This window comes from Pseudochaenichthys georgianus, chromosome 16 (assembly GCF_902827115.2).
Source record: "Pseudochaenichthys georgianus chromosome 16, fPseGeo1.2, whole genome shotgun sequence".
NCBI lineage: Eukaryota > Metazoa > Chordata > Actinopteri > Perciformes > Channichthyidae > Pseudochaenichthys > Pseudochaenichthys georgianus.
Window position 1 is genome coordinate 11885630 of NC_047518.2, and position 25293 is coordinate 11910922.

At 40.9% G+C, this 25293-nt stretch overlaps 2 protein-coding genes across 3 annotated transcripts in view; one reads left to right on the top strand and one right to left on the bottom strand.

Annotated features, from left to right (window-relative positions):
- The first annotated feature begins 1533 nt into the window (after positions 1 to 1533).
- On the top strand, positions 1534 to 8798 carry LOC117461171 (B-cell receptor CD22-like). Its single transcript, XM_034102943.1, has 11 exons — positions 1534 to 1575; positions 1680 to 1730; positions 1919 to 2257; positions 2335 to 2559; positions 4800 to 5072; positions 5509 to 5796; positions 6328 to 6406; positions 6951 to 6981; positions 7319 to 7486; positions 7568 to 7650; positions 8447 to 8798. The coding sequence occupies exons 2-11, from the start codon at positions 1691 to 1693 to the stop codon at positions 8508 to 8510; spliced, it is 1590 nt and encodes a 529-aa protein (XP_033958834.1). The 5' UTR covers positions 1534 to 1575; positions 1680 to 1690; the 3' UTR covers positions 8511 to 8798.
- A 14-nt stretch (positions 8799 to 8812) lies between these two features.
- hpn (hepsin) overlaps positions 8813 to 25293 on the bottom strand; it is a 30229-nt gene continuing 13748 nt past the window's right edge. Inside the window, exons 3-13 of one of the 2 annotated variants that reach the window (XM_034102945.2) lie at positions 19801 to 19908; positions 19609 to 19650; positions 18924 to 19053; positions 18500 to 18619; positions 15506 to 15546; positions 14403 to 14568; positions 14122 to 14312; positions 11784 to 11879; positions 11316 to 11458; positions 10985 to 11149; positions 8813 to 10488 (exon numbers count right to left, since the gene is read on the bottom strand). In XM_034102945.2, coding sequence (XP_033958836.1) covers positions 10444 to 10488; positions 10985 to 11149; positions 11316 to 11458; positions 11784 to 11879; positions 14122 to 14312; positions 14403 to 14568; positions 15506 to 15546; positions 18500 to 18619; positions 18924 to 19053; positions 19609 to 19650; positions 19801 to 19908 — 1247 coding nt within the window. In that variant the 3' untranslated portion in view covers positions 8813 to 10443. Of the gene's footprint in view, positions 10489 to 10984; positions 11150 to 11309; positions 11459 to 11783; positions 11880 to 14121; positions 14313 to 14402; positions 14569 to 15505; positions 15547 to 18499; positions 18620 to 18923; positions 19054 to 19608; positions 19651 to 19800; positions 19909 to 25293 lie in introns of both variants that reach the window. The other variant, XM_034102944.2, reaches the window with a different exon arrangement.

Sequence of the window (25293 nt, forward strand, 5' to 3'; positions counted from 1 at the left end):
CTTCTTCAAGCATGTTCATATAATATTTAATAAAGTATTGTATTTATTCACCAGTTACTTATTGTAACTCCACCAGTGATTTGCATGTCCTTCATTTGCTGCACAGTCCAGGAACACCACCCTGTGGAGGAGGAGGGATCGTGTTGCCCAAGATGATGCATATCATTCAGAAAAAGCTCTGTTGCACTGCAGTGACCTCAGTTTGATATATTTAGCATATAAATAATGACTTGTAACTAAGAAACCTTAAAGGAGACATGTCATGCTTTTCCGGTTATTACCCGTCCCCTTGCGTGTTATGAAGGTCTTTATGCATGTAAACGGTCTGCAGAGTCAAAACACTCAAAGTACACCCTGTAGGGCAGTGGTCACCAACCTTTTTAAGCCCAAGATCACCGACCTCGGCCTAGGTGAAAGGCGAGATCTACCTATTGCAGAATTGAGTGAAAAAGACGGCCCAGACAGTGCTTCCAATTTGAGGCCTTTTATAGGCTAATTGCATCTGAATTACTGTTGCAATGAAGGCTCCATAATCAGCTCACGGCATATAGGCAGGGGTACAGTGCTATTTTTTATGAGTGGGGGGCAGACCTCACCTCCTCTAGGGGGGGTCCTCACCTCCTCTAGGGGGGTCCGGGGGGATGCTTCCCCGGGAAGATTTTTTTTTTAATATTGAAGTTAAAAGCATCAATCTGGTGCACTTTGAGAGCAACATGAAGAGATCTATGGATACCTCTCTCAGCACCCATTTGAAACAGAACTGTCAACAGATTTTCTTTTTCTTTATGGATATTTTACAAATCACTCCCCTTTTAAACTGTATTCTTGTTTTACTGCCATATAGTATTTCATAGTAGTAGTGGTGGATGATAGGTTTACATCTAAAAATGTATTTTTCAAACATTATTATTTTTATTTAATTTTTCTTTCTTTTGTTACTTTTTATTTTAACGGTCCGCGATCTACCCGCACCACACTCGCGATCGACCGGTTGTTGTCAGGTGTTATTATTGTTGTTTATATATTGTATGTATATTGCTTATATATACAGTGCTGTGAAAATGTATTTCCCCCTGGGGACAACATCTAATCTACTCTGACATGTACACTCTTGAGAAAATAAGAAAAGCAATTAAAAAATCTGCAACTTCCATCTTTATAAAAACACATTTTGAAAAGCTTGAACGCTCATTGGTTCTAAACAATGGACACAATCAATTAAGTGGTAATCAGAGAAGCAGTGGTAGAATAAAAAAGTAAAGAGATGTCCTTTCCTTTTATGGCCCAAATGTGTTTAAGTAGGTAAGTACTCCATACTAGTAAGTAATTTAACTACTTGAAACGCTACAACAATATGGATATAGTTAAATAACCAGCAGGCCACTGTTAAAATGGTTCCACTGCTAGTTAAATTACTGGTGTTTGTGTGAAGCTTGCAAGTTGTTGTAACTGTATGTAATGTTATGACGATAATACATGAGGAAGCAGGGCGTCCACATTCTCCCACTTCCTCTTTTTCACTACTTAAATCATCCTCATGAATGTACAAAGTAATATCTCTTCTTGCTTTAACTGGTGAGTACTACTAACTTTGAAACACTCAATAAGTTTATTTTTTTACATTGTCCTCACCTGTAATTAGACAATATTAATCGGTGTCCTGTGCTTTGATGTTTCAGGTTAACTAATCATGGAAAGCTTAATTCTGATTATTCTGGTAATCTTCCCAGGTAAGGAACCTTTTATGTAATAAATAGTATTAATGGTTATAAAAAGTATTGACTGTGATCAAATGCAACTTTTGCTGAGAACAGTTACATTTGACAAGTTAGACACACCCACATTTGGGTATTTTATGGATTCTATTAGCAAATTAATAATTCATTTGACTGTATATTTTCTTTATTTTTGCCCAAAGGTGTGCGGGGTGGGGACTGGGGGGTGACCTCTGGAGATCAGTGTGCTTTGAGAGGGTCGTCAGTGATCATAGACTGTCAGTACGACTATCCTTCAGGGCGGTGGGTCACGTCAGTGGGCTGGTCCAAACTCCTGCCTGCACTGGGACGTCCGGGGCACTTTATTCTCTCACAGCTCCCTCTGAACTCAGCATACTTTAACTATGTGGGCAACTACTGGAGTGACTGCCGTCTGCGGATCAATAATGTACAGCACGATGATGAAGGAGCATACCTTTTCAATTTCGTGACAACAATTAACAGATGGACAAGCAAGAGAGCGGCTCGTTTGTCCGTAAGAGGTAATAACTATTAATCAAGGAAGGATACATTCCTCATAAATTACATGTGTTTTTGTGACATTATGATTCTGTTGCAGAGCTGACCACAGTGGTGGAGCCGAGCACAGTGACAGAGGGGGGGGAGGTCCGTCTGTCCTGTGTGTCGGGCTGCTCTACACCGGTCAACCTCCTCTGGTTCAGAGATGGACAGCCTGTCCCACAGCCGAGGTTCCAGGCTACCAGAGAGGATGCTGGGAGATACTACTGTGCCGTCCAGGGACAGGAGACGGTGAGATCTGCCCCTGTGGCTCTGAATGTTCAATGTAAGTATTCAGATATATAAATAATAATTTTAGAGCACAAGTTGATATGCAATGGTCCTGTCGCTGTAATTTTTAAGCCCAATTTTGTTTAGATATTTTACAAATTGCATTTATTTGTATTAGTAGTATTTATATATTTTTATTATTATATTATATTTGTATTATAATAATATTTTTTATAATTTTTAACATAATTATAATTGTTATTATAATAAGTATTATTGTTATTATTGTTGTTATTAGCATTATTATTGTTATTATTATTATTAAGTGAGTCAACTTACTTTTTAGCTTGTTCTTACTATTCATTTATTGTTTCACAATTGTATTTCGTTCTTTATTCATTCATTCAGTTATTTATGGTTATTATTATTATTAACATGTTTATGATATCACTGCCCCGTCTAAGACACAAGTGGATCTGACTTTAATTACATTTGACTCGAGTGTTTCGTCAACTTAATGTGTTGCTTAAAATAATACTTCTGCATACAGTATGTGACACTGAGTGTTGCACGGCCAGATACGGCTCAGCTGACTCAGATAAGGAGATATATGATACATTTATGGGCTTAAATATGTCTCATAATTATTTGTGTGAACATAAAAATAATTTGTGTGTAAATATGTGATTTGTAAATGTAAAACACCATCCACAAATGCATTTAAAAGATTTGCAAACTCACAAATACATTTGCAAATGTAAAACGGATCTGCAAATACGCAAAATATATTTACAAATAAAAAAAAGATCTTTGAATATCTCTTTAACATTTACAACTTTCCATCCGGCATTTGTGAATCCATTTTGTATTTGTCGACCGAAAATGCACTTGTGATGTGGATCTCACATTTCTGCTCGTGGATCTCAAATCTCTGCTTGTGGATCGTCTTTTTACACACACGGAGTTTTGAGACAAACTTCCCACCGGTCTCGGCTAAAATCTACTCGTGTCACTGGGTTATTTTCGTTATTTAATCCGGCTTCGTAGTTCAGGCCCCTGTACTACGAAACTGGATTTTTGCTTAGCGAGCTAACTTCAAGGAAAACTTTGGGTTTCCGGTCCTACGACGCTGGTTCACTTCTTAGCGGGCTAGATCTCCATGGTAACTTGTGCTGAACGGCTAGCCTGGTGCGGAGCAGGTTAGGTTCCAGGATAAGTGATCAACTCAGTGAAAGCACCGCCTGCTGCAATCAGAGCTCAGTGTGCGGAGTTTAAAGCGATCAAGTCATATTACAGGAGAAAGGAAATACGTGAACGTGAACATGAATAGAATATCACCTCCCATCTTCAGAGCACTCTGACTAATATAACATTAGCGTTAAGAAAGCTTACTTAAATATCTGCCACACCATAAGTAACCAGATCAAAGTAACATTAAGTACAGGGCACTGTGAGTGCAGACTTCGATGTGTCCCATTATCATTCATATCACATAATAATGTATCATATATGTCATTTTTTTAACTATAATGATCATATAAACGTGTGCCTCGGAAATTGTTTACATTAATCGTGACCAAAATATTTGAGACCCACTGAGATAACTTATATTAAAGTTGTCTAAACACTCAGAGAGTCCTTTAGTCCGACAGGAGAGGACTCTCCTCCACCTTGTTGTTGAAAAAGCTCCTTATTAGCGTAGCTCGCTAGCACCAGAAGCTAACAACAACGATCTCCGGTACCGGTGTGCTCTCTCTCGCACGCACACAAAATGGCTCGTTCCACCCACCCACACACACACACACACACACACACACACACACACACACACACACACACACACACACACACACACACACACACACACACACACACACACACACACACACACACACACACACACACACACACACACACACACACACACACACACACACACACACACACAGAGCTTGAATGAAACACAGAGACCCAGACATAATTGTACACTGTATCATATTAGGATTTTTTTTTTTTTTTAAATAACCATTTTTCCTCCTGGTCTCTTGCGCCCCCCCCCCCCCCTGTCATGCCCCCCGCTTTGAAAAACACTGGATTAGGTCAAACTCAAAAATCCAGGGTATGTTGAACTGGATTCGTAGTACAAGCCTCTTGTCAGTCTAATTTGTCTTCTGTTTGAACTACCAATGAAAGTGGACAAAATCACTATTCATATATTTATATATATATATTTTTTCCCATGAAATGTGTGATTCACTGATCACTAAAGGCCTGACCCTCCTCATCCTCTCTCAGATGCTCCCAGGAAAGTCACACTGTCAATGACTCCTTCAGTCATCAAAGGAGGTGCGGTGACCTTCAGCTGCAGCAGTGATGCTAACCCCCCCGTGCCCCAGAGCGGATACAGCCTGCACAAAGACGGACACCTCATCGGGTCAGGACAGAACCACACCGTGTCCAACATCCAGCCCCCCCACAGCGGCCTGTACTCCTGCCTGGCCTGGAACAACATCAGCCGGAGCGGCATCAGTCGCATCAACTCCACCCAGCTGCACCTCGACGTCCTGTGTGAGTGTGGAGGCTGGGGTCAGATGTCTGTGTGTTACTAAAAACGGTGTCATAGTGGATTCAAGCATGACGTTCACTAATGACAAATGCATGATTAAATTCATCGCAATCTAATGACTGCACCATGCTATATTGGTTCCTGACCTTTTAGGCTTGTGAATAAAGCCTGGTTGACCCTCAGCACTCGATATGGTTTCGACTGAACACTTTAAGCAGTTTCATCTTAGATTGTACAATTTCAGGTATGTTTTGAGACCTGAATAATAGGTGAACACATCCAGTATTTCCACAGCAAAAAGCCAAATTAAGAGGAAAGTCAAAGTTTCTCTTTAAGCCTTTGAGTTATCATTGTAATCCCTAAATTGCTGAGTGAGCCTTAAAGATTATCTCCAAGGTGGATGAAACTGTCAACATGTTTTTTTTTTACTTTCTTCAGACCCTCCAGAGAACATGTCCATTTCGATGGACCCTCTGGATGTTGTAGAGGGCGGCAGTATGAATCTGAGCTGCAGCAGTGCCGCTAACCCCGCAGCTCACAGCTACACCTGGTTCAGGCAGAGTGCCCCCAGCCTCAGCTCCATGCTGCGGGTGGGCTCTGGACCGCTGCTGACCCTCCCCTCTGTGGACGCGTCCCACACCGGACTCTACCTCTGCACGGCCAGGAACCAGCTGGGGGAAAACAACTCAACTGAGGTGATGCTGACCATGAGGAAAGAATATCAAGGTCTGTGTCATCTTCATATATTACTGCTGCTGGTTCTCCCAGAAATAGCATCTAAAGTGTATATTTAATACAAAGTTGCTATTATGTCCTTAGACGACAAAAATAACTGTATCAAAAACCTGCGATAAAGAAATGTTTATATCAATATAATAATGTCACTGTGCATTTTATTTTCTTGTGCAGGAAACCAGAACAATGGTCTGTACAGTATGTGCCACATAGGCCAAGAAAATGACTCAATTTGGTAGAAATGTGTAAAGGCAAATTAAATACAGGGCTCCAGATACAAATGCTTTAATGGCTGTGGTGTCAAACCTTGTGGATTCAATATGTTTTAATGCGGACATTTTTTAGGAGCTGAGGTTGTATAACGTGAAGTAAATATAAATCTTGCAAAAATAGATGCCATACACAATAACGGCCAAAATGATCAACACAAAATTCAAAACATGTCCCTCGTGAGGCTCAAGGGTGTGAAGTGTCGTCAGTCAGAGGTGCAGTAGTGTAACAGATCTTTGTGTTTCTCCACAGGCGAACAGAGCGTCCCTGTCTTAGCTGGAATTGGAGTGTGTGTATTTGTGGCGCTGCTGTTAGCTCTGCTTCTGTGCTGGTGAGTAACGGGAGGATGGGGGAGTGTGACTTACTCATGTCATAATTGCTGTTCACATTCTCTTTTTCCACATTTCTTGTAACTTTTTTCAATGTGTTGCACTCAATGTTGTCATAGCTGCATGTACGACAGTGTGTAAGGGCTGTGTGTGTCATCCTCATTTCCACATGCTGACACTTTTAACCATATACTAATTTTGTCTGCAGTTGGCAAAAAATAAATGTTTTAAGTAGGAACTTCAACATATTATTAAATGATGATCTACTCCATAGTGCGGGTGAAATGTTATTGCCAGTCTTATTAATATCTTTTTAAAATATCTTTATTTTAGATGTACGCCATATATTATGAACTGACAATTAGAAAAGATATACAGTATGTTATCAAAACGTTTTGTCTACTGAGCAGCAGTTTATAGAAATAACAAGCTGCTGCTGTTTTCCTTTTCTTACAGAATAACCTCTCTAAAATATGACATCAAAGAGTAAATAAAAAACATAAAAAAAAATGTCCTCCACATTAATTTATTTTGTTGTCTTGGTAGGCTGAAACAGAGGACCCGTGCAGAGAAAAAAGTGAGTATTACAGGTCATTTAATTTAAAATGATGTTAAGATGTCAGACTTCAGTTCCCTCTCAAACTGAAATTCATATACAAATACTTGTGAAAGGGGACATACGGTAAGTAAAGGCTCTCAGTCTGCGTGCTGAGTGAGATTGCTTAATTTCCTGTGGTTTTCCCTATTATGAAATGTCCTAACCTGAACTCCTCCTACTTGCAATAGTAGAAAGTGTATAGAGCCAAGGCACATGATGGTAGTTTCCCAATGGGCAGCTGCAGTGGAGAAATAAAGGCAATTAAAAGGATGACTCAGCAAAAAACCTAATCAGATTTTCAATGTGCTCCTCTCAGCCGACTGTGTTCGACTTCAGGCTCAGTGAGAGAGGCTCGAGCTCCTCAGGTCCATCTGACAGTGTTTACGCCAACATCCAGCCCAACATCCGGCAGCCGCTGCCATCTCCTCCGCCTGCTGCTCAGGAGATCACTCCTCTACCTCAGAGGTCACACCATGAGCAAGAGGTAAATATGGGGCATGTTTAATATAGCTTCTCCGCTCACATTGATCAGATTTTGAATGAAGTGACTCTTCTCTTCCTTCAGGCACTCGTGTCTAATGAAGATGACGTGACCTACGCCACAGTGACCATTAAACCCATAAACTCCACTCATCACATGAACAGCAGGTAACTGTCCGAATAACCGCCTGATCACAGCTCCTCAATACTCAATGTAGCACGTCAAGTTTGTGTGAAGTCTTTAGTCACCTTACTGTATAAAATAACACATTTAAAAACGAAATAGGACAGTCAAATTATGTTCATTTTATTTAGCTTACCAATGTTGACAGCTGTAGGCCTTTACAGTAACTGACGTAATGTGAGCTCTCGCCCCACTTATTTAAAGAAAACTTTGATATTTTACTTTTCTCAGTGAAAATATTCAGGATTATTTTCCCTCTAATTTAAAACGTATACATTTAGCCAATTTGCACCGCTAGGCACACATCATTTTCATATTTGCATTGGCTTTACAAGCAATCACACAACCTCTAAATCTGATTAATATTGCTTGCCCATCAGTCTAGAAGAAATCTTAAAACCCTAAGTTAAAGTCCCAGTTATTTTGCAAATAATTATACTATAAATTAAATATATATAGTGTGTATTAATCATGTTTTCAGTATTTCCCAACATTTTAACATAAATATATTTTCTTGCTTAAAATATAACTATCCAGCTTATAACCCAACATATAATATGTCCATACTATACTGCAGCCTTAATGTCAAAACAATTGAATTTGAAGTCAAATGACTATACTGTTGTTATGTTTTTCATATATGATTAAAAAGAATGGTTCTGGCATAAGGCATCAGTGCTGCTGTTATAAGGCTGCTGTCCCCGCATCACCGCCACATGCTGCAGTTTGGTTAAAGTCCACTAACACCATCATTTAACCATCCCATAATATCCTCCTCAGGTCCAGAGCTGGTGATGATGATGATGATGATGACGACTCTGTGATCTACGCTTCACTGGCCTGACCTGTTCACTCCTTTAGGCCGGGTTCATCTTCATCAAGAAATGATGCCGTGTGGCGTCTTAAAAGTTCAAGTCTCTCAGGAGGGTTGAAAAGAGATATAAGAGCATCTTTTAATTTATTTGTAATAAATATATATTTATATTTTTGCAAGGCTTTTTTGTTATAGTTTGTACATAAATACTTCCTGAATACACTTATTTAATGTTTTTTATATACTTAAGTTAAGTTGTGGGTTACTAAAAAGTATACTGAAGTCTGTACAGTTGGTAATAAAGAGTTATGAATACAGCATGGCTATGGACAAATTGTTTTATTTTTATTTCAATACACAATGCTACAATTTACATTTAACAATATCAATTTTCTCTTTCACACATGAAAATTGCCATAAATGTACATGCATCACTTCATCGATCAAATGTAACACTTCTGGGAAGTAATTTGGACTTTATGGATTCAGATTCAATTGTAGAGTTCCACATAAGAATTTAGACTTTTTTCTAAATACAGTTGTGCATTTTTCAGTGTGCTATCATATTGTGCTTACATTTCCCTTAAAGTGTGTCGTCTCAAACATCCACATTTCACAGTGTAGTCAAATCTAAAATCCAGTGCTTTTGTCCTTTTGTGTGTCTCAATGTAATACAATAAAACACTCTTATTTTAAAGTGTAAGGTCAACGTAATGTAAAAGCAATATAAAGATTTAAAGCACCCTGCCACTTTAATCTCAACCATACAAGTGTGCATCTGACATAGTGACATCATCTATATTGTATATCATATTGCTGAAATATTGGTGGTTTATTTGAAGTATTACTGTAGTAGCAGAGGGGGCGTTTTAGTATATAATACTATTGGTCATGAATGATTGAGTATACACACTCCTGCCAGTTGGCTTTGAGTTATGTCAATCAAATGCAACATGTCTCAAATAAACATCTACATAAACAAAACATTACTAATATTTACAAGACATTAACAACATACTGTTTTCAATAGAAGCATCAACTCCATGTGGGGATTTTATGAAGACAGATCTTGAATTAATAATATTTTTTTATACAAAAGTCAGTATACTACATATAAAAAGACATAACATGTATTACACTAGAGTTTAATTATAAAAAAGATGTGAAAAGTTGTACGTGTGCTGTGATTTTACCAAATAGAACACACAAGTTCATGGTTTTCTTCGATATCTCATTGTGCGTGTGTGTGCGCGTGTGTGTGTGTGTGTGTGTGTGTGTGTGTGTGTGTGTGTGTGTGTGTGTGTGTGTGTGTGTGTGTGTGTGTGTGTGTGTGTGTGTGTTGCCTGCTTCTTAGAGTTGCACAATGTAAAAGTACTAAGAGTTGAGAATGTGCAGTAAATCCAGCACTGAAGAAAGTGACACAGAGGAACACCTAGACATAACGAATTTAAACTCATCATTAATGAACCCTTGTTATTACATCTATCATTTTTAAATGTGCATTTACAAGGCTCAATTCAATGTATTGATTTTTTACAAAAATTGCATCTTATATTGTGATAAAGCAATACTTTTTTTTTTAATGAGTTGTTTTTACTTTAAAAGGTCACCTATTATGCGAAATGCACTTTTTCATGTATTTTGTAAATAAATATGTGTCCCCTCTGTGTTAAGAGATTTGGAGAGTTTCAGGAAAAAAGATTCTCTCTGTTTTTGTCCAGATCCATCGATATAAAAACTGTTAATCTACTTCCATAAGTCTTTGTTTTTTAAAGGGCCCTGTCTGTGTGTTTATTAGGAGTCTTGGTGGGAATTTACGTTGTGTTTAGGTTCAGGAAGAGGTTGAATCCACAATATGAAAAACGTTTTAGTTAAGAAGGGGAATGAACAACCATGATATGTGGAGAAGGTCACAGCTCTCCATTCAAGAGCAGAAAAAGGTGAAAACATAAGAGCAAGAATCTCAAGTTCGGGCCATTTTGTGAAGCCCCGGCGTGTTGTTATAGTTCTGAAGGAGAGAGATGAGAGCTGATGTTAAAACACATTCATAATGTCACAAGAAGACAGTATAGAACATGAAGCACACATGCATCCTAAATGTTGTAACTCTGACCATAACTGTTTGTGTTTTTGCTGGTTGCAACATTTCGGTTCCTTATTGGAAATTCTATATTTTGTGTGTGAGAGGAAATGATGGACGCAGTGAAAGGCAAATGAAAGAGAGGAACTTATTTTTCAAATCTGATTGAAATAGCCATTTCTCCTGTGTTTATAACTTGTTGTAACAGTTAGTTTGGCCTCAAGAGGTTGAAGTGATCCCCAGCCCCGTGTTCTCATTAGAACTCTAAACATGAGACTTAATTTCTCAATGCACTGTAAACATGAGGTACATACTGTATATTGTGTGAAGCCATACGTTGTTGGTTTATCGATGAGCTGAATGCCAGTGACTGACTGTTCTGTTACTGTAATTATTATCTCAGTTAAAGAATCCCTTTTCTTACCCTCATGGCCGTAGACATCCAGGGCAGAAATCTGGACACTCGGGTGTAGACGCCCGGTTTCTTGGCCAAGGCGCAGCCGATCCCCCAGCTCACCACCCCCATCAGACGATACCTCCTGCTCTTAGAGAAGCAGTCTTCTGCAACAAGAGGGCCACCGCTGTCTCCCTGAAGACACAGACCATTACAGCAGTTCACACACAATACAACAACCCATTTTAGGCAAGCATTTACAGAAATTGAAGTGAATAGTAATGCAATAAAATGTATTAAAAGTATATGTATTGGATTCAAACAGGCATGAATGTTGCGGGCAGATTAAACGCACTCTGACCTGGCAGGCGTCAGAGCCTCCTTTCTCATAACCAGCACAGAACATACTGGTGGTGATCTGGTTGTCATAGTAATCAGGACCGTTACACACAGCGTCACTGATGATGGGGACGTTCGCTTCCTGCAGAATATCTGCTTGAATACCTGCAGTTGCGAGAAAAAAAAAAACATTAAAAAAAACATACTGTCAATTACTGTTAAGGCCTTTAAAGTATTGCAATATTAATGACTTTGTATATGTAATTATATAAATTAAAGTATACAGTTTAAACTAGCTCTCTACTTTTACTTAAGTAACATTTTAAATGATGTACTTGTAGGTGTAGTAGAGTACCTTTACACTGTATCATGGCTACTTTTAATGAAGTTAAATAACTAATTCCACCATTGAAAATAGATTATGTTGATAAAAGGAATGCAAACACATACAGTTAATACCATAGAGATGTAATTCAGAGGATGGACTCACCATAGTAATCTATATTTCCCCAGCCTGTTACTGTTCCCATCTGTCCGTCTACCAGTCTTTGACCATAGGCTGGCAGGCAAATAGGCTGCACATATTCTACACACAAACAAATGATATAAGAAATATATTAATACTGCACACAATGATTCAAACACTGCAACATGTGTCAGGACAGGGACACCAATGGCCAAGAACCACCACACAAACTGAAACTCTAGATTTGTTAGGATTATACTATTTGTCTGGTTACTTCCTGTAATTTTCTCTCTCCCATTACAATATCATGTCTTTGCTTTCATTATCATATGTCGGCGTAAGTGAAGTTCTCATTGGATCATGCCATCTAGGCTGAAGTAAATAGTTTATAATCCAAAGCAACAGGCTTTTAAAGATGTAAACCACATGTGTTCTATGTTTTAGCACTGAAACAGTTCAATGCATTGAGCAGCTTCTGTATCCTTGACTTATTTTCACGCCAGGGGAACTTGTGCTTTGGTTGTAATTATGAAAGCAACCACTAGATGTCAGACGAGGCACACTGAAACATTTTGCTTTTAGAGTTCATCATTGTAGTTTCTACCTCTGCATAGTGTGTTAGACACAGGGGTGCACATCACTGTTTTAGTGATGTGTTACTCAGATGAGTACCAGGAGACAGTGTTTGGGACTCACCCCACATGAAGCGTGGTGTTAATAAGTGCAGTCTTCCTCACTGTCCTCCTCAGTGTCTCCTTCACTCTCTACTTACACTTCTTGCATGCTAGATGATGAAGATGATGAAGATGCACCTCCCTGCCTCCAATTTGCTTTCTCCCAAACGTGTTGCCAACACTGTGAAGTCCTTGTATTTCCTGAGGCCAAGTTGAAGGATCAAATACTAAGAAATTATCACATGACTTGAAGTCATATCTGATTTCAGAGGTGGGAAGTAACAAAGTACACTTATTCAAGTACTGTACCGGTACTTAAGTACAATTTAAGATACTTACATAGGTAAATCATGTACTTTTCCTCCACTACATTTATTTAATACCTTTAGTTACTTTACAGATGATGAATGATGTGAAATATAACCAAGTCTTAAATCAGACTTTAGTTCCACCTGGAGTAAATTCACAAGCTACCCTGCAGTATACAAAGTCATTCAAACTAATTGTATAACACTTTAATGATCAATAATTATAAAACATATCATATACATTATTATGAAATGGACCAATCTGCAAAATGACTACTTTTACAGTTAATACTTTAACTATGTTGATGATAATACTTTTCTAATTTTACTTGAGTAACACTTCTTCCACCTCTGTCTGATTTCAAACTCTCCCATTAACACCCTGAGTAAGTTTGCAGCTGTGTGTTTTAATCCACGTTGTTGTAAATAAAACTGCAGCAGCTTGACCACAGAGCGTGAACGTTGTGATCAGCTGATTTTGCGCAGTTCTCCAGTGTGTGCGCATGCAGCCAGTTGACGGGCAGCCAGTTGACGTATGTTTGGTACAATGATGTTGTTCATACCGACGTTAACAGCAGCCCCGTCTGTGCACATGGCGACCAACTCTGTCGTCCAGTGATCTAAGCCTCTTTCTCCTGTAAAGCTTCACAGGTCCGTCGGTTATGTCCTGCGGCACGGCCAGCACCCAGTTCAATCAGTCATAGAAAGTCCGAAGATTTTTGCAGGGAGCTAAACGGCAAAGTGGCTGCTTAATGTCTTCTTCTTTTTTGGACATGTCTAATAATTTACTCCACTGAGTGTTGACAAGAAACACGTGTAGACGAAATATGTGTTTTGTTTTGTTCAGATTGTTGCCGCGCATGCGTACATGCGTACCAGTTATGTGCACCCCTGGTTATACAAACAAACACATTACAGACATATGACTGTGTGTACATATTGAATTAAAGGAGTCATGGGATTATAAATAGAGACACATCTTGTTCAGGGCTAATATAACAGATGTCAATATATTAAAGGTCACCTATTATATCAAATCCACTTTGTCATGTATTTTATACATCACCATGTGTCCCCTCTGTAGAAAGAGATTCTGAAAGCTTCAGGAAAACATATTTGCTCTCTTTTTGTCCTGATCCATTTATATAAAAACCTGTCTGAAAATGAGCTGATCAGATGTTGCCCACATAATGATGCCATAACGATTTGTTTGGCTTGTGTAATATATATATATAATAATATAACCATTAGCCAATCACCAACCAAGGTAACAACTTTGACCTTCTTCTTCATATCTGATCATAGCTCAAATTCAATCAAATACTCAAGTGTGTCAATGAGTGATCTGATGAATATGAGTGGTTTTCTTGTGTGACCTACCGTTGAAAGTGAGGGGCTGTGTGAGGGCAAGAACAGCGATGTCCCTGCTGTTGTCGTCGATGCTAGCATCCACAAAGGGCAGGTAGCTGCTGTGGTAAACGATGGTGTTCACCTCCGCCACGTTAGCGTTAACTGGTTTGCTGTAGATCGAGCCCAGCAGCACACGCCAGCGATTAACGGTGCGATATCGCCTGGGATGGAATGCAAATAAATATTAATTAAATATTTGTGCTTAAAGATCAAAATGTGATTACTGCATGAGTCCAGGCTTGTGTACTCACTCTCTGAAGCAGTGAGCTGCAGAGACGATCCAGCGGTTGGAGATGATGGCGCCTCCACACTGATGGACTCCATCGTACTCCAGTCTGACCTGCCAAGGCCAGCCGCCCTGCCTGGCATCCACACCTCCAACTATACGGTCCGCTGCGAAACTACGCCTGCCACAGTCTGCAGAGGACAGAGAAGAGAGGGTTTACTGTGGTCTAAACTGTAGATGAAGAATCAAATATATAAAAAAAGAGGAAAAATATAGTATGCTAGAATGAGAGTAGGTGAATAAAATATCAGAGCAATGATCCTGACAAAAGCTGAGAGACTGAAACAGACAGAGAATAAGAAGAATGAACCGCATGGAGTATCGAGTGATGCATGGATGATGCATTTGTGTAGTCCGATTCCTCAACAAAAAGCAATAGGATTTTTCTATATGATTTTGGAATATTTGCTCTGTGGCAAACAAACCTTTATGACACTTACATGCTCTGTTCAGCAGGACAATCTCCACATATTAACATTTCTTTTATGATTTTCGGAGCATAAATGCAATCACCATGCACCACAACATGTATATCTCTTAACCACATATCTTATTTTAGGCAACTAACCACTAACACATTCAAAGAAATGTATTTAAAGGTGGGGTAGGTAATTTTGGAGAAACCAGCTCGAGTGCGCTAGAATTTGAAAATACACAGCCGGAACAAATCTGCCACTTCCTTACAGAGCCCCTCCTCCAACACACACGAGCGCGCACATGACCAATGAGGGCACGAGATAAGTTTGTGCACAGATGGAAGGCTAAAATGATTGGTCGTGCAGTACAGTATTACGGCTTCCACAGATGACATTTTTTTATGGATTTTTTGTCAAAGCACTTAAAATATATATTGCTATCGGGATGTTAAGAGCATTCCATGGAATATAACGAAAAGTGTATCTCGAGCCGGTTTCTCAAAATTACCTACCCCACCTTTAAGGAAACTGGAAGTGGTAAAATGCTACCACTTTTCTATATTTTAGGACTCATTCACTCTATAGGAGTATGACAATGTGACAATGTGGTGAAAGATGAGCGGGTGAGTGCAGATCTGAGCTCTGAACTTACCTTGACACAGAAGTGTGAGAACCTCCCTGCTCTCACAGTCACTGAAACAAAGACAGACACAGTGAGTAAGAGCCAGACAGAAAAAAGGGAACTGAAAAATCAGTCAGCTTCCCCTATATCAGTGAACACCAACTGGCGGCCCGCGGGCCACATCCGGCCCGCCAGACATTCTCATCCGGCCCGCACGACGGGGGTGACTGTGGCGTTCACCTGCCACCCATTATTTTTTACAACGTCGTGAGTAAGGTGCAGTACCGGAGTCCAACAGAGAGGCAGCAGCTGCGGGACAGTAGACTGCGTACTGCGAAACCTTCCCTGCCTTCAAGAAGAAGTGACCCTTCCTTGTGAAGAGTCTGCTTTGTGCGCTCCGCAGCAGTAAGCCCCGCTGCGACGGAGTCCAACAGAGAGGCAGGAGCTGCGGGACAGTAGCCTAGAAGCAGGGTTGGGTTGTAACCATAGACTGGTTGTAACGGAATACATGTAACGGCATTACGCAGAATATAAAAATCAAGTCGGCTAACTGTATTCAGCTGGCGTTACATTTCAAAAACGAGTAATCTGATTACAGTTACTTTCATAAACCTGAAGTGAATACATTTTGGAATACTTATTGGAGTTATTGTTATTAGTGGAAAAGTTTCCTCACAAAATGTAATATTCATTACCGGCAGAACTGTGTGCACACCGCACAGCGCTGCAGCATGTCTGTGAGCGAGAGAGAGGTGCAGTGTGTCTGTGTGGCCCCGCCCCCGCACGCAGTGAGAGAGAGATCTCTTTTAAAATATATTGAAAGTTAGAAACGGAGATGGTTAGATAAAATGTGCAAGATAACGTTTATATAGCATTTCTTTATTGTCGAAATGATGACATTTCATAGATCAAATCAAAGTGAATGGCCTGCTGCTGCTGAATGCATGGGGCAAGTGACTGGAACACGTTTTAAAAGTTATTACATCGTTTCAGATAATAAATTAAAGGTCCGCAGTACCTGAGCGTGCTCCACTAGCATGAGCCGCGTTCACACTGCGGTACTTTTCCCACAAAGGTTCATGCGAACTTAGTTCATGATCGCGTTCACACCAAAAAGAGCCGGTACTAAAAGTAGTTCATGCGAACCTTTTTACCCCCTCGAAAGTCCCTGCTAGAGAGCAGGGACTTTCGAGCGGCTCTTTTGTGAGAAAAGAGCTATATTCCTGATTGGCTGGGGGGATTGCAAACCACGCCCCGTAAAACTCCCAAAAACGTTTGTGAAGCCGCCATTTTATTATCCTCGCATTAGCATTATTAGCATTAGCATTAGCCCAGCGCAGAAACGCAGAGAGACTAACTTATGGCAACATAAAATAAAACATGGGAGCGGTGGAGATGAGGAGGTGTCGGCGTTCTGGCGATTTACTCGGAAGGCTTCAGTAGAAGCTGCTGGGACTCCCAGCAGCTTCTACTGAAGCCAGTCCCCAACTCCGGGGACTTCCGGCCGGGGACTTTGGGCGGCAGTATACGCCGTGAAGTGGGTTGCGGCCTGCCAGTAAACCCAAAGCAGAAGAAGAAGAAGAAGTGACGTCAGCGGCTTCATTTGCCTAATCCACCCCCAGGGACTTTTTCTGGTGTGAACGCGATCTGTACTTAGTTCATGCGAACTAAAGAGTTCGCATGAACTAAGTTCGCATGAACCTTTGTGGGAAAAGTACCGCAGTGTAAACGCGGCTATTGTGGACTATATAAAAATCACTGGCCCGCGATTGTGTCTATTGGATACATTTTGGCCCTTGGACAAATGTAGTTGGTGATCCCTGCCCTATATCAACCAAGTAGTGGAGTGAGAGCACCTGATCTCACCAGAATGCGTGACTCCACCACGACTCCTTAACACCGCAATGCGTGGTGGAGTCACGAACTTTGTTACATTTACGTGTCGGCACCACGCAAACAACCCCAATGTAAAGTGAATGAGGCTCCTTTGTCGTGGTGCACACACGCATTTCTACAACGTCCCGCAGTGAGCTTTTATTCTATAAAACGTTTTTTTAAATCTACTTTATAGCTTGTAGTAACTCACGGGAGGCTTCTTTTATTTTATTTGTATTCATAATAATTAAAAAAAATCGTCAGAATCCAATCACAGAGGTTGAGGAATGATCACGGGTTTGTCAAGCTAAGCACATGGTGTAGTCCCAAACGATAGCTGAGGATTCTGGGTAGTGTAGTGTCTTCGGCCATCCTAAAACTCCGAAAAAACATTTGTTTCTCCGAATCGAAGGGGAAAAATACAAAAGCATTGCACACAATTCAAACCAATCAATGTTGTGTAATTAACAAGGATAATCTGGTGTTTTTTAGTCGATGAGTAGTGCAGATATCACTGTATAATCAATCGACAGTAAGGAGAATTCTTACTTCCGGGTGTACAATTCTCCGTTATCCAATGGGAATGGACGCTCGTAATACAATACAGGGGACATGATCATTATCTTTTAAATAACGTTAACTAAAGGGAACAATCTATTTGACACAGCTGAAGCTCTGGCCTTCCTTAAAAACTAACTAATTTAATAAAAATCACAGTTGCATTACACACAATGCACTGTTTTTTGAGAACACAAATTCGTAACTAATGTAATTTTTACATTCTGACAATTTTTTTAATTATTATGAATACAAATAAAATAAAAGAAGCCTCCCGTGAGTTACTACAAGATATAAAGTAGATTTAAAAAAACGTTTTATAGAATAAAAGCTCACTGCGGGACGTTGTAGAAATGCGTGTGTGCACCACGACAAAGGAGCCTCATTCACTTTACATTGGGGTTGTTTGCGTGGTGCCGACACGTAAATGTAACAAAGTTTGTGACTCCACCAGCATTGTGGTGTTAAGAAGTCGTGGTGGAGTCACGCATTCTGGTGAGATCAGGTTGAGTGAGAGAGAAGGAAGCAGGAGCGTTAGAGTGTGGTAGAAGGTTAGACAGGTGCAGGGTCAAATAGACAGGTGTCTGTTACCATGGGAACAACGAGTCTTCGATTTTCTTGCCGTAGCTGAGCTCTTGCTCTCGGACACAGAAGAACTCCCCGCCGTCTCCGCTGGCCTCTGGCACCGATGTGACCGAGTAATTCACCATACTGAGACACACACACACACACACACACACACACACACACACACACACACACACACACACACACACACACACACACACACACACACACACACACACACACACACACACACACACACACACACACACACACACACACACACACACACCACACACACACACACTCACACACACACACACACACCCACATACACACTCACACACACACACACACACACACACACACACACACACACACACACACACACCCTGTTTACATTATACTGCATTAAAACACTATTTGTGATAACATTGTAAAGATATCTCACCTGACAAAGCCCACTTCTTCACAGCTGATGCTAGCTAGCAGCTCATTAGCTGAGGAGGAACACACCTGTCGCCACCTCTTGTGGACGGGGTCAAAGACCCTGAGACGTTGGTCAAGAGAAGTCACCTGGACTGTAGGGAACAAGACAGGGTTATTAAAAAACAAGCTTTAAATAATAGCGCACACTCCTGCTAACCCAACATATATTTATTATTTATTTTCTCCCTGTGATGATCATTTCTGCAATTGTTATAACCCCCAAGATGCCCCTTTAAAGCAACATTTTCCATTTCAAAGAACATAAACATCACCTTTCTTACTCGTTTGTCCATTTAACCTCAGTGTTGAACCTGTTGTTACTGGCAGTGAAGCTACTTCAGTTTCATCTACTGTAAGACCTCTTTATAAGATGTAAACACATGTATAATACACATGCAGCTAAGCGTGAATCTGAATCAACATTCATAAACGTATGAAATCATCAAATATATTTGTGTCTTCACTCAAGCAACAACATTGTTACCTTGTCCAGGCGTAAATATGTTATTTATTTCTTAATATTACATCCCTGCATTAGAAAAAATGACTACAAGTGAAATGTGGTCTGTATCATAGCTGTACCTATAATAAAGTATAAGAATAATAATAAAAATCCATGAATTTAAAACAATCTTCCACCTACTCACCATCATACAGCCCGGTGTCTTCCTCCATTGTACAATACGAAACTACAGAACGGTGATAAAAAACAGCAGCCATTTTTTTAAGTCAATGTGATTGAAAGTAAGAAGAAGAAAAAATAATGTTCCTGAGACTTTTGATTGAAAGAACTTTAAATGAAAGAGTAACAGATTATTGGCATCAGCATGCAGTCTGACCTACGGCCCAGACGGCGGCTCCGACGGCTCCCAAGGTCATCAGGGTCATACACGCCCCAATGACACGGCAGGGCGTCAACACACAGGTCAGAGAGAGTCCCCTTTTCGCTGCAAACACACACACAACACATACATGAGTGGACATACACTCATTTGACAGTATGAACACAGAGACACAAACATGAATGCAGACATGCCATAGCACTTAGACAGCAGCAGTGACGGTTAGCTGAAGACTTTGGGAATGAAACACAAATAATAAAAATAACAGTGACCTCATTTGATAGATACAGATTTGTTGGACAATCTAATACAGTGCATGAGTTGTTTGTATTTAATTTGGAATATTTGTTGGGCCAACAAACATCAGGATTCCAGCTCACTGTTCCAATGTAACAGGACTGCACATTTCCTGGGCCAGACTGAAAAATACAAACAGCAGATTAGATCAATAGTCTAAAGTCTAGCATTTCTCCACTGACTGAGAACAGACTTGTAACTAGGATATGGTGGCATGTCAGTTCAGCGTGCGCGTACAGTGCGTGTGGGGGTTGTTCTGTCCCTCTCTACCCCTGTTATCCCCCTCGCTGCTGCTCTGTAGGAAGTTTTTCAACTTGACCCAAAGATTTTTTAATGCAGACAAATAATCAAAGGAAGAGCAAACACGTGTTATTTTTTAACATTAATTAATGTTATTTTTTAACATTAATTAATTAATTAAACGATTTCCGTTGGACTAGCTGCAGGGTCATGGGACGGCGCGTGCAGACTCACTGTTATGACTTACTTGGACACTTATGATGGTACACCGCCATAACTAATCTCATTATAGCTCCACCTGTTCTAAACCAGCTGATGGAGTAGACGGTCCACTGAATATCATTCTTCTGTCTTTCTTTTCCTTTTTTCCTCCTCCTTTCCTGACTTTAACTAATGTGCAGGAAAGGAGAACAGATTGAGAAAATGGTATTGAACATTCTGTCAGTCTGCCAAGCACATCCCTTATCATTAAACTCAGCTCAGCTAGTTTCCGTTCCAGCTATCATCATCATCATCATCATCATCATCATCATCATCATCATCATCATCATCATCATCATCATCATCAAAATAAAATTATTATATATTATTGGCTGGCTAACCTAAATGGTTCTATTTCGTATATGGCTTCGCCCTCTAAGGCTATCGCTATTGGGTTATCCCTCTGCGCCCCCGCGCAGCACTGAAACACTTGTAGTCCACGCCCACCCGCTAGGTGGGCCCCATGCACCCTCGGGCCTCCTTCCGGTAAAAGTAGGAAGGTGGCCCGGCAATCTGCTCCCTCTTTTCTTCATCAACCAGCACAGTTACTGAAGCACAGAAAACACCTTACAGGTCGGAGGAAGAAGCCACGTCTCATCTCCTCTGTCCTGTGCGCGCGCGGTCTTGCTATGTGGCGCATAGCCTGGTTGTGCACTATAGAGAGCGCTCGATCGGGCAGCCTCTGTCTGCACAACGGCTGTCACACTGGCTGTGTGAGGCGGTGGCGCAGGCATATGTCTCCTCTGGGGTGGAGCCCCCGGAGAACATCAATGCGCACTCCACCAGAGGAATTCCTCCTCCACGGCTTTGCACGGAGGAATGTCAGTGGAAGATATTTGCACTGCTGCATCTTGGTCTTCCCCCTGTTCATGTATGCATTTTTATTTGATCCTCTCTGACGCACCCCGTACTGGGTGTCCTGTCGGAGTGAGTGACGTCAGGGAGCCAGCTGTGCGCCTCTCTCCTGCCTCTCGGCACGCGGAGAGCGGCCCTTTTCCCCTCTTATAGGAGGGATGTTCCTTTTTCCTCTGACACACTTCGTACGGAGTGCCTGATCAGAGTGAGTGACGTCAGGGATCCAGCTGACCCCCCCCCCCCTACCTGTCTGACACGCAGAGAGCTGCTGTTTCCCCTCTATGATCGCTGGGCAAGGTGGGACCTTCGTCTCTACTTTCTCACAGCGGCCGGTATGTATTGTTCCCAGCCTTCACCCCGTCTGGAAGATAGGCATGTTTTGCTATGTTCCAGGGACGGTGATGCGCCATTACGCATGGCACAACAGGCAGGGGGTGTTATTGAGCAGGTGTGTCTGTGCTTCTAGTGCCGGGTGGACCCAGTGGGGCGCAGACTACATCATGCTTCGCCCTTAACCCAATAGCGATAGCCTTAGAGGGCGAAGCCATATACGAAATAGAACTGAGGTTACTTACTGTAACTCAGCCTCTATGAGTAATGGCGCAGCCCTCTAAGCGCCGGGCCCCACTGGCTCTACGAATAGCTGAAGAAAAGTTATATTGTATGGGAGCAGATTGCCGGGCCACCTTCCTATTTATACCGGAAGGTGGCCCGAGGGTGGGGCCCACCTAGCGGGTGGGCGTGGACTACAAGTGTTTCAGTGCTGCGCGGGGGCGCAGAGGGATAACCCAATAGCAATAGCCTTAGAGGGCTGCGACATTTACTCATAGAAGCTGGGTTACAGTAGGTAACCCCAGATTTCAGCCATCGTTATTGTTATTCATATCACCTGTGCTCTTCCTGCTTTGACAAGTCAACATCTCCTCTGTGAAGGTAAAGCAGCCAAATGGGAATCAGCCGTCATTAGTTTTATGATATGCAACTATAAGGAGCCTTTAAAATGTATATTTTTTTCCATGTTTCGTCAGTAGAGAAGTCATGATTGCAGGCTTTTCCAAAGCATGTTTGACTTGTCATAGCAGGGAAATCAGAGGTTACTAGTTAGGCCATGACTAATCCAATAAACCTTATGAAGCCATTTTTATATTATTTACACCAGTGTGCTCCAGCTATTAGCATGACCACATTTCAGCTGTAAAAAAATTATATTGGAGTGGCAAATCAAACCAGGAAACCTAAACCTACAGTTGTCTCAGGTTTCAGTCATTTATATTTAAAGGTCTCCTATTATACTATTATTAGGCATATATTATAGGTCTCAGATATATACAAATGTATAAAAAACATGTCTATGAAGTGTTTTGCTCAAAATACCAAACAGATCACCCATTCTAGCCATGCCTCATACCCCTCTATTCCAGCCCGCTTTTTTTGCTTTTCCACTAGGGGTAGTACCGGCTCACAGGTACGTTTTCACTTTTTTTCTGGCCCTCCAAAATCGAGGTTCCTACCGAGCTGAAAATATGCTAAATTAGTGATGTAAACACTCCCGACTGCTGATTGGTCAGAGAGAATCGTCACAATTATTGCGCGAGACAGTCCCCAAGCGTCGCATAAGAAATATTTTTAAAACAGACGAGCTACCGTCAACAAATCCATAAAGAAATGGCAGCAACAACAAAAACACGCCATGGTCGTTTGACGAAGTACAGACGTTACTCCCTCTCGTTGCGGATGAAAAAATACAGCGGAAGCTTGACGGCGCAAGGCGAAACGACGCCTGAGGCCTGTACTACGAAGCCGGATTTTCGCTTAGCAGGCTAACTTCAGGGAAAACTGGGTTTCCGGTCCTACGATGTATCTTTTTAGCGGGCTAGATCTCCCTATCTGCTAGAACCAGCAGAGATTCATAAATTAAACCAGAGACACAGTAAAAAGATGACACAAACAGTTAGATAAAAACAGACCGATATAATGGCGCTAGACATTAATTGAAAAAGGGGGTGTATGCTAAAAACTGAAGAGGATAGGATTGTTTAAATAAAAAGTAATATTTAGCTATTTTCAGATTTTATCCTTCTTATATTTTGTGAAAGAATAAGTGCCTTTACACCAGATACAGTATGAAGATGATTTATGATGTGAAAGGAGGGAGTTAGACGTTTTCCATAACAAGCTAATTGCTGCTATTTTACGAAGTGACATTAAAGGTTTAAGCTAGAAGTTATGCACAATGGAAAACTTCATATTTGTGATGAATATGTATTGTTCCTACTATTTGTATTTTCTACTTTTTATATGAGTTATGTACAATGCAATGTTCAGATGAAGAACTCATTGATTTCAGTATTATAGGAGGGATTGTAAGAAATTAAAATCAATGTTGATATGGTGTAATTTATGAAAAAAACGGAAGTTTACATTAACTATTAACTTAACACTTTTATTCTGAAAATTCTTCATTTTCGGTTAGCATTAGCATGTGGCTAACGTTTTGAAACCGTGAAGGTGGGAATGACATGTGATGATGTACCCTAAACTCACTGGGATTAACACTCATTTAGTGACGCTGAAATAACGTTTATTAGGGAATGTTTAAATAACCACAGACATCAGAATGATGTAATTTAGCAACAGAAAAAGGCAGGAATTGCATTGGACCCGCCCCCGTCGACGCGGCCAATAAGAGAAGACTACAGTGGACTACCCGTGAGCCACAGGAAGGATCGGCCTCTTTTTCCTTGACCTCGGCTGACCGAACGCATGGGGAGAGCGCCTCAAGCTTGCAATTTCATTGTACATCACCGCATTATTTATGTGATTAAATGCTGTTAACTTTTATAAGCTTCCCTTGACTCTTTTCAGTCTGTCCTGCTCTCAGGGTTCAAGAATTACTAACAGCGGCTAACCTGCTCCGGAGCAGGCTAAGAGATCAACTCAATGAAAGCACTGTCTGCTGACCAATCAGAGCTCAGTGTGCAGAGTTTAAAGCGATCAAGTCATATTACAGGAGAAAGGAAATACAGTTTAAACTGCCGTTGCAGGAAAGATGCCCGGCAAAAATCACAGACTGTGTGAACGTGAACATTAATAGAATATCACCTCCCATCAGAGCAATCTGACTATTATAAAATTAGCGTGAAGAAAGCTTAATTAAATATCTGCCACAACATAAGTAACCGGAACAAAGTAACATTACGTAGCCTACAGTCCGCGGCACTGTGAGTGCAGACGTCGATGTGTCCCATTATCATTAATATCACATCATAATGTATCATATATTTCCTTATCTGAGTCAGCTTCTTAAGCCGTATCTGGCCGTGCAACACTTACAGTGTCACATACATGCATTACATTACATTGCATTTAGCTGATGCTTTTATCCAAAGCGACTTACAATAAGTGCATTCGACCAACAAGATACAAACTTGAAGAAAACAGAATAATATAAGTATATCAGGTTTCATATAGCTAAAACATTTCAAGTGCTACTCAACAGGCTTTAGATTAGCCAGTTGTGCTTTGTTAGTGTTACCTGCCAGGCAGGCTGTACTTGTGTGGTTTTCCTTCCCTCCTGTGTTACTCTCTTCTTCCTGTCTTCTCCACAGCTAATCAGCAGCTGATCGGTATCTGCCTGTGCACCTGAGTCTGATGGCTGATTGGATCCTCTCACCCTCAGCTGGCCTATCAGCAGCCAGGGCCGACCATAAAGGAGGCACCCAGGAAGTCTTCTCGCTCTGGGACTGTTGCTGATGAAGGAGCCTGCAGTGTTTACCAACTCATTCTCTTTGTATTGTCTGACCTTTTTGAAAGTGTGTGTGTTGAGAGGTGGAGGAG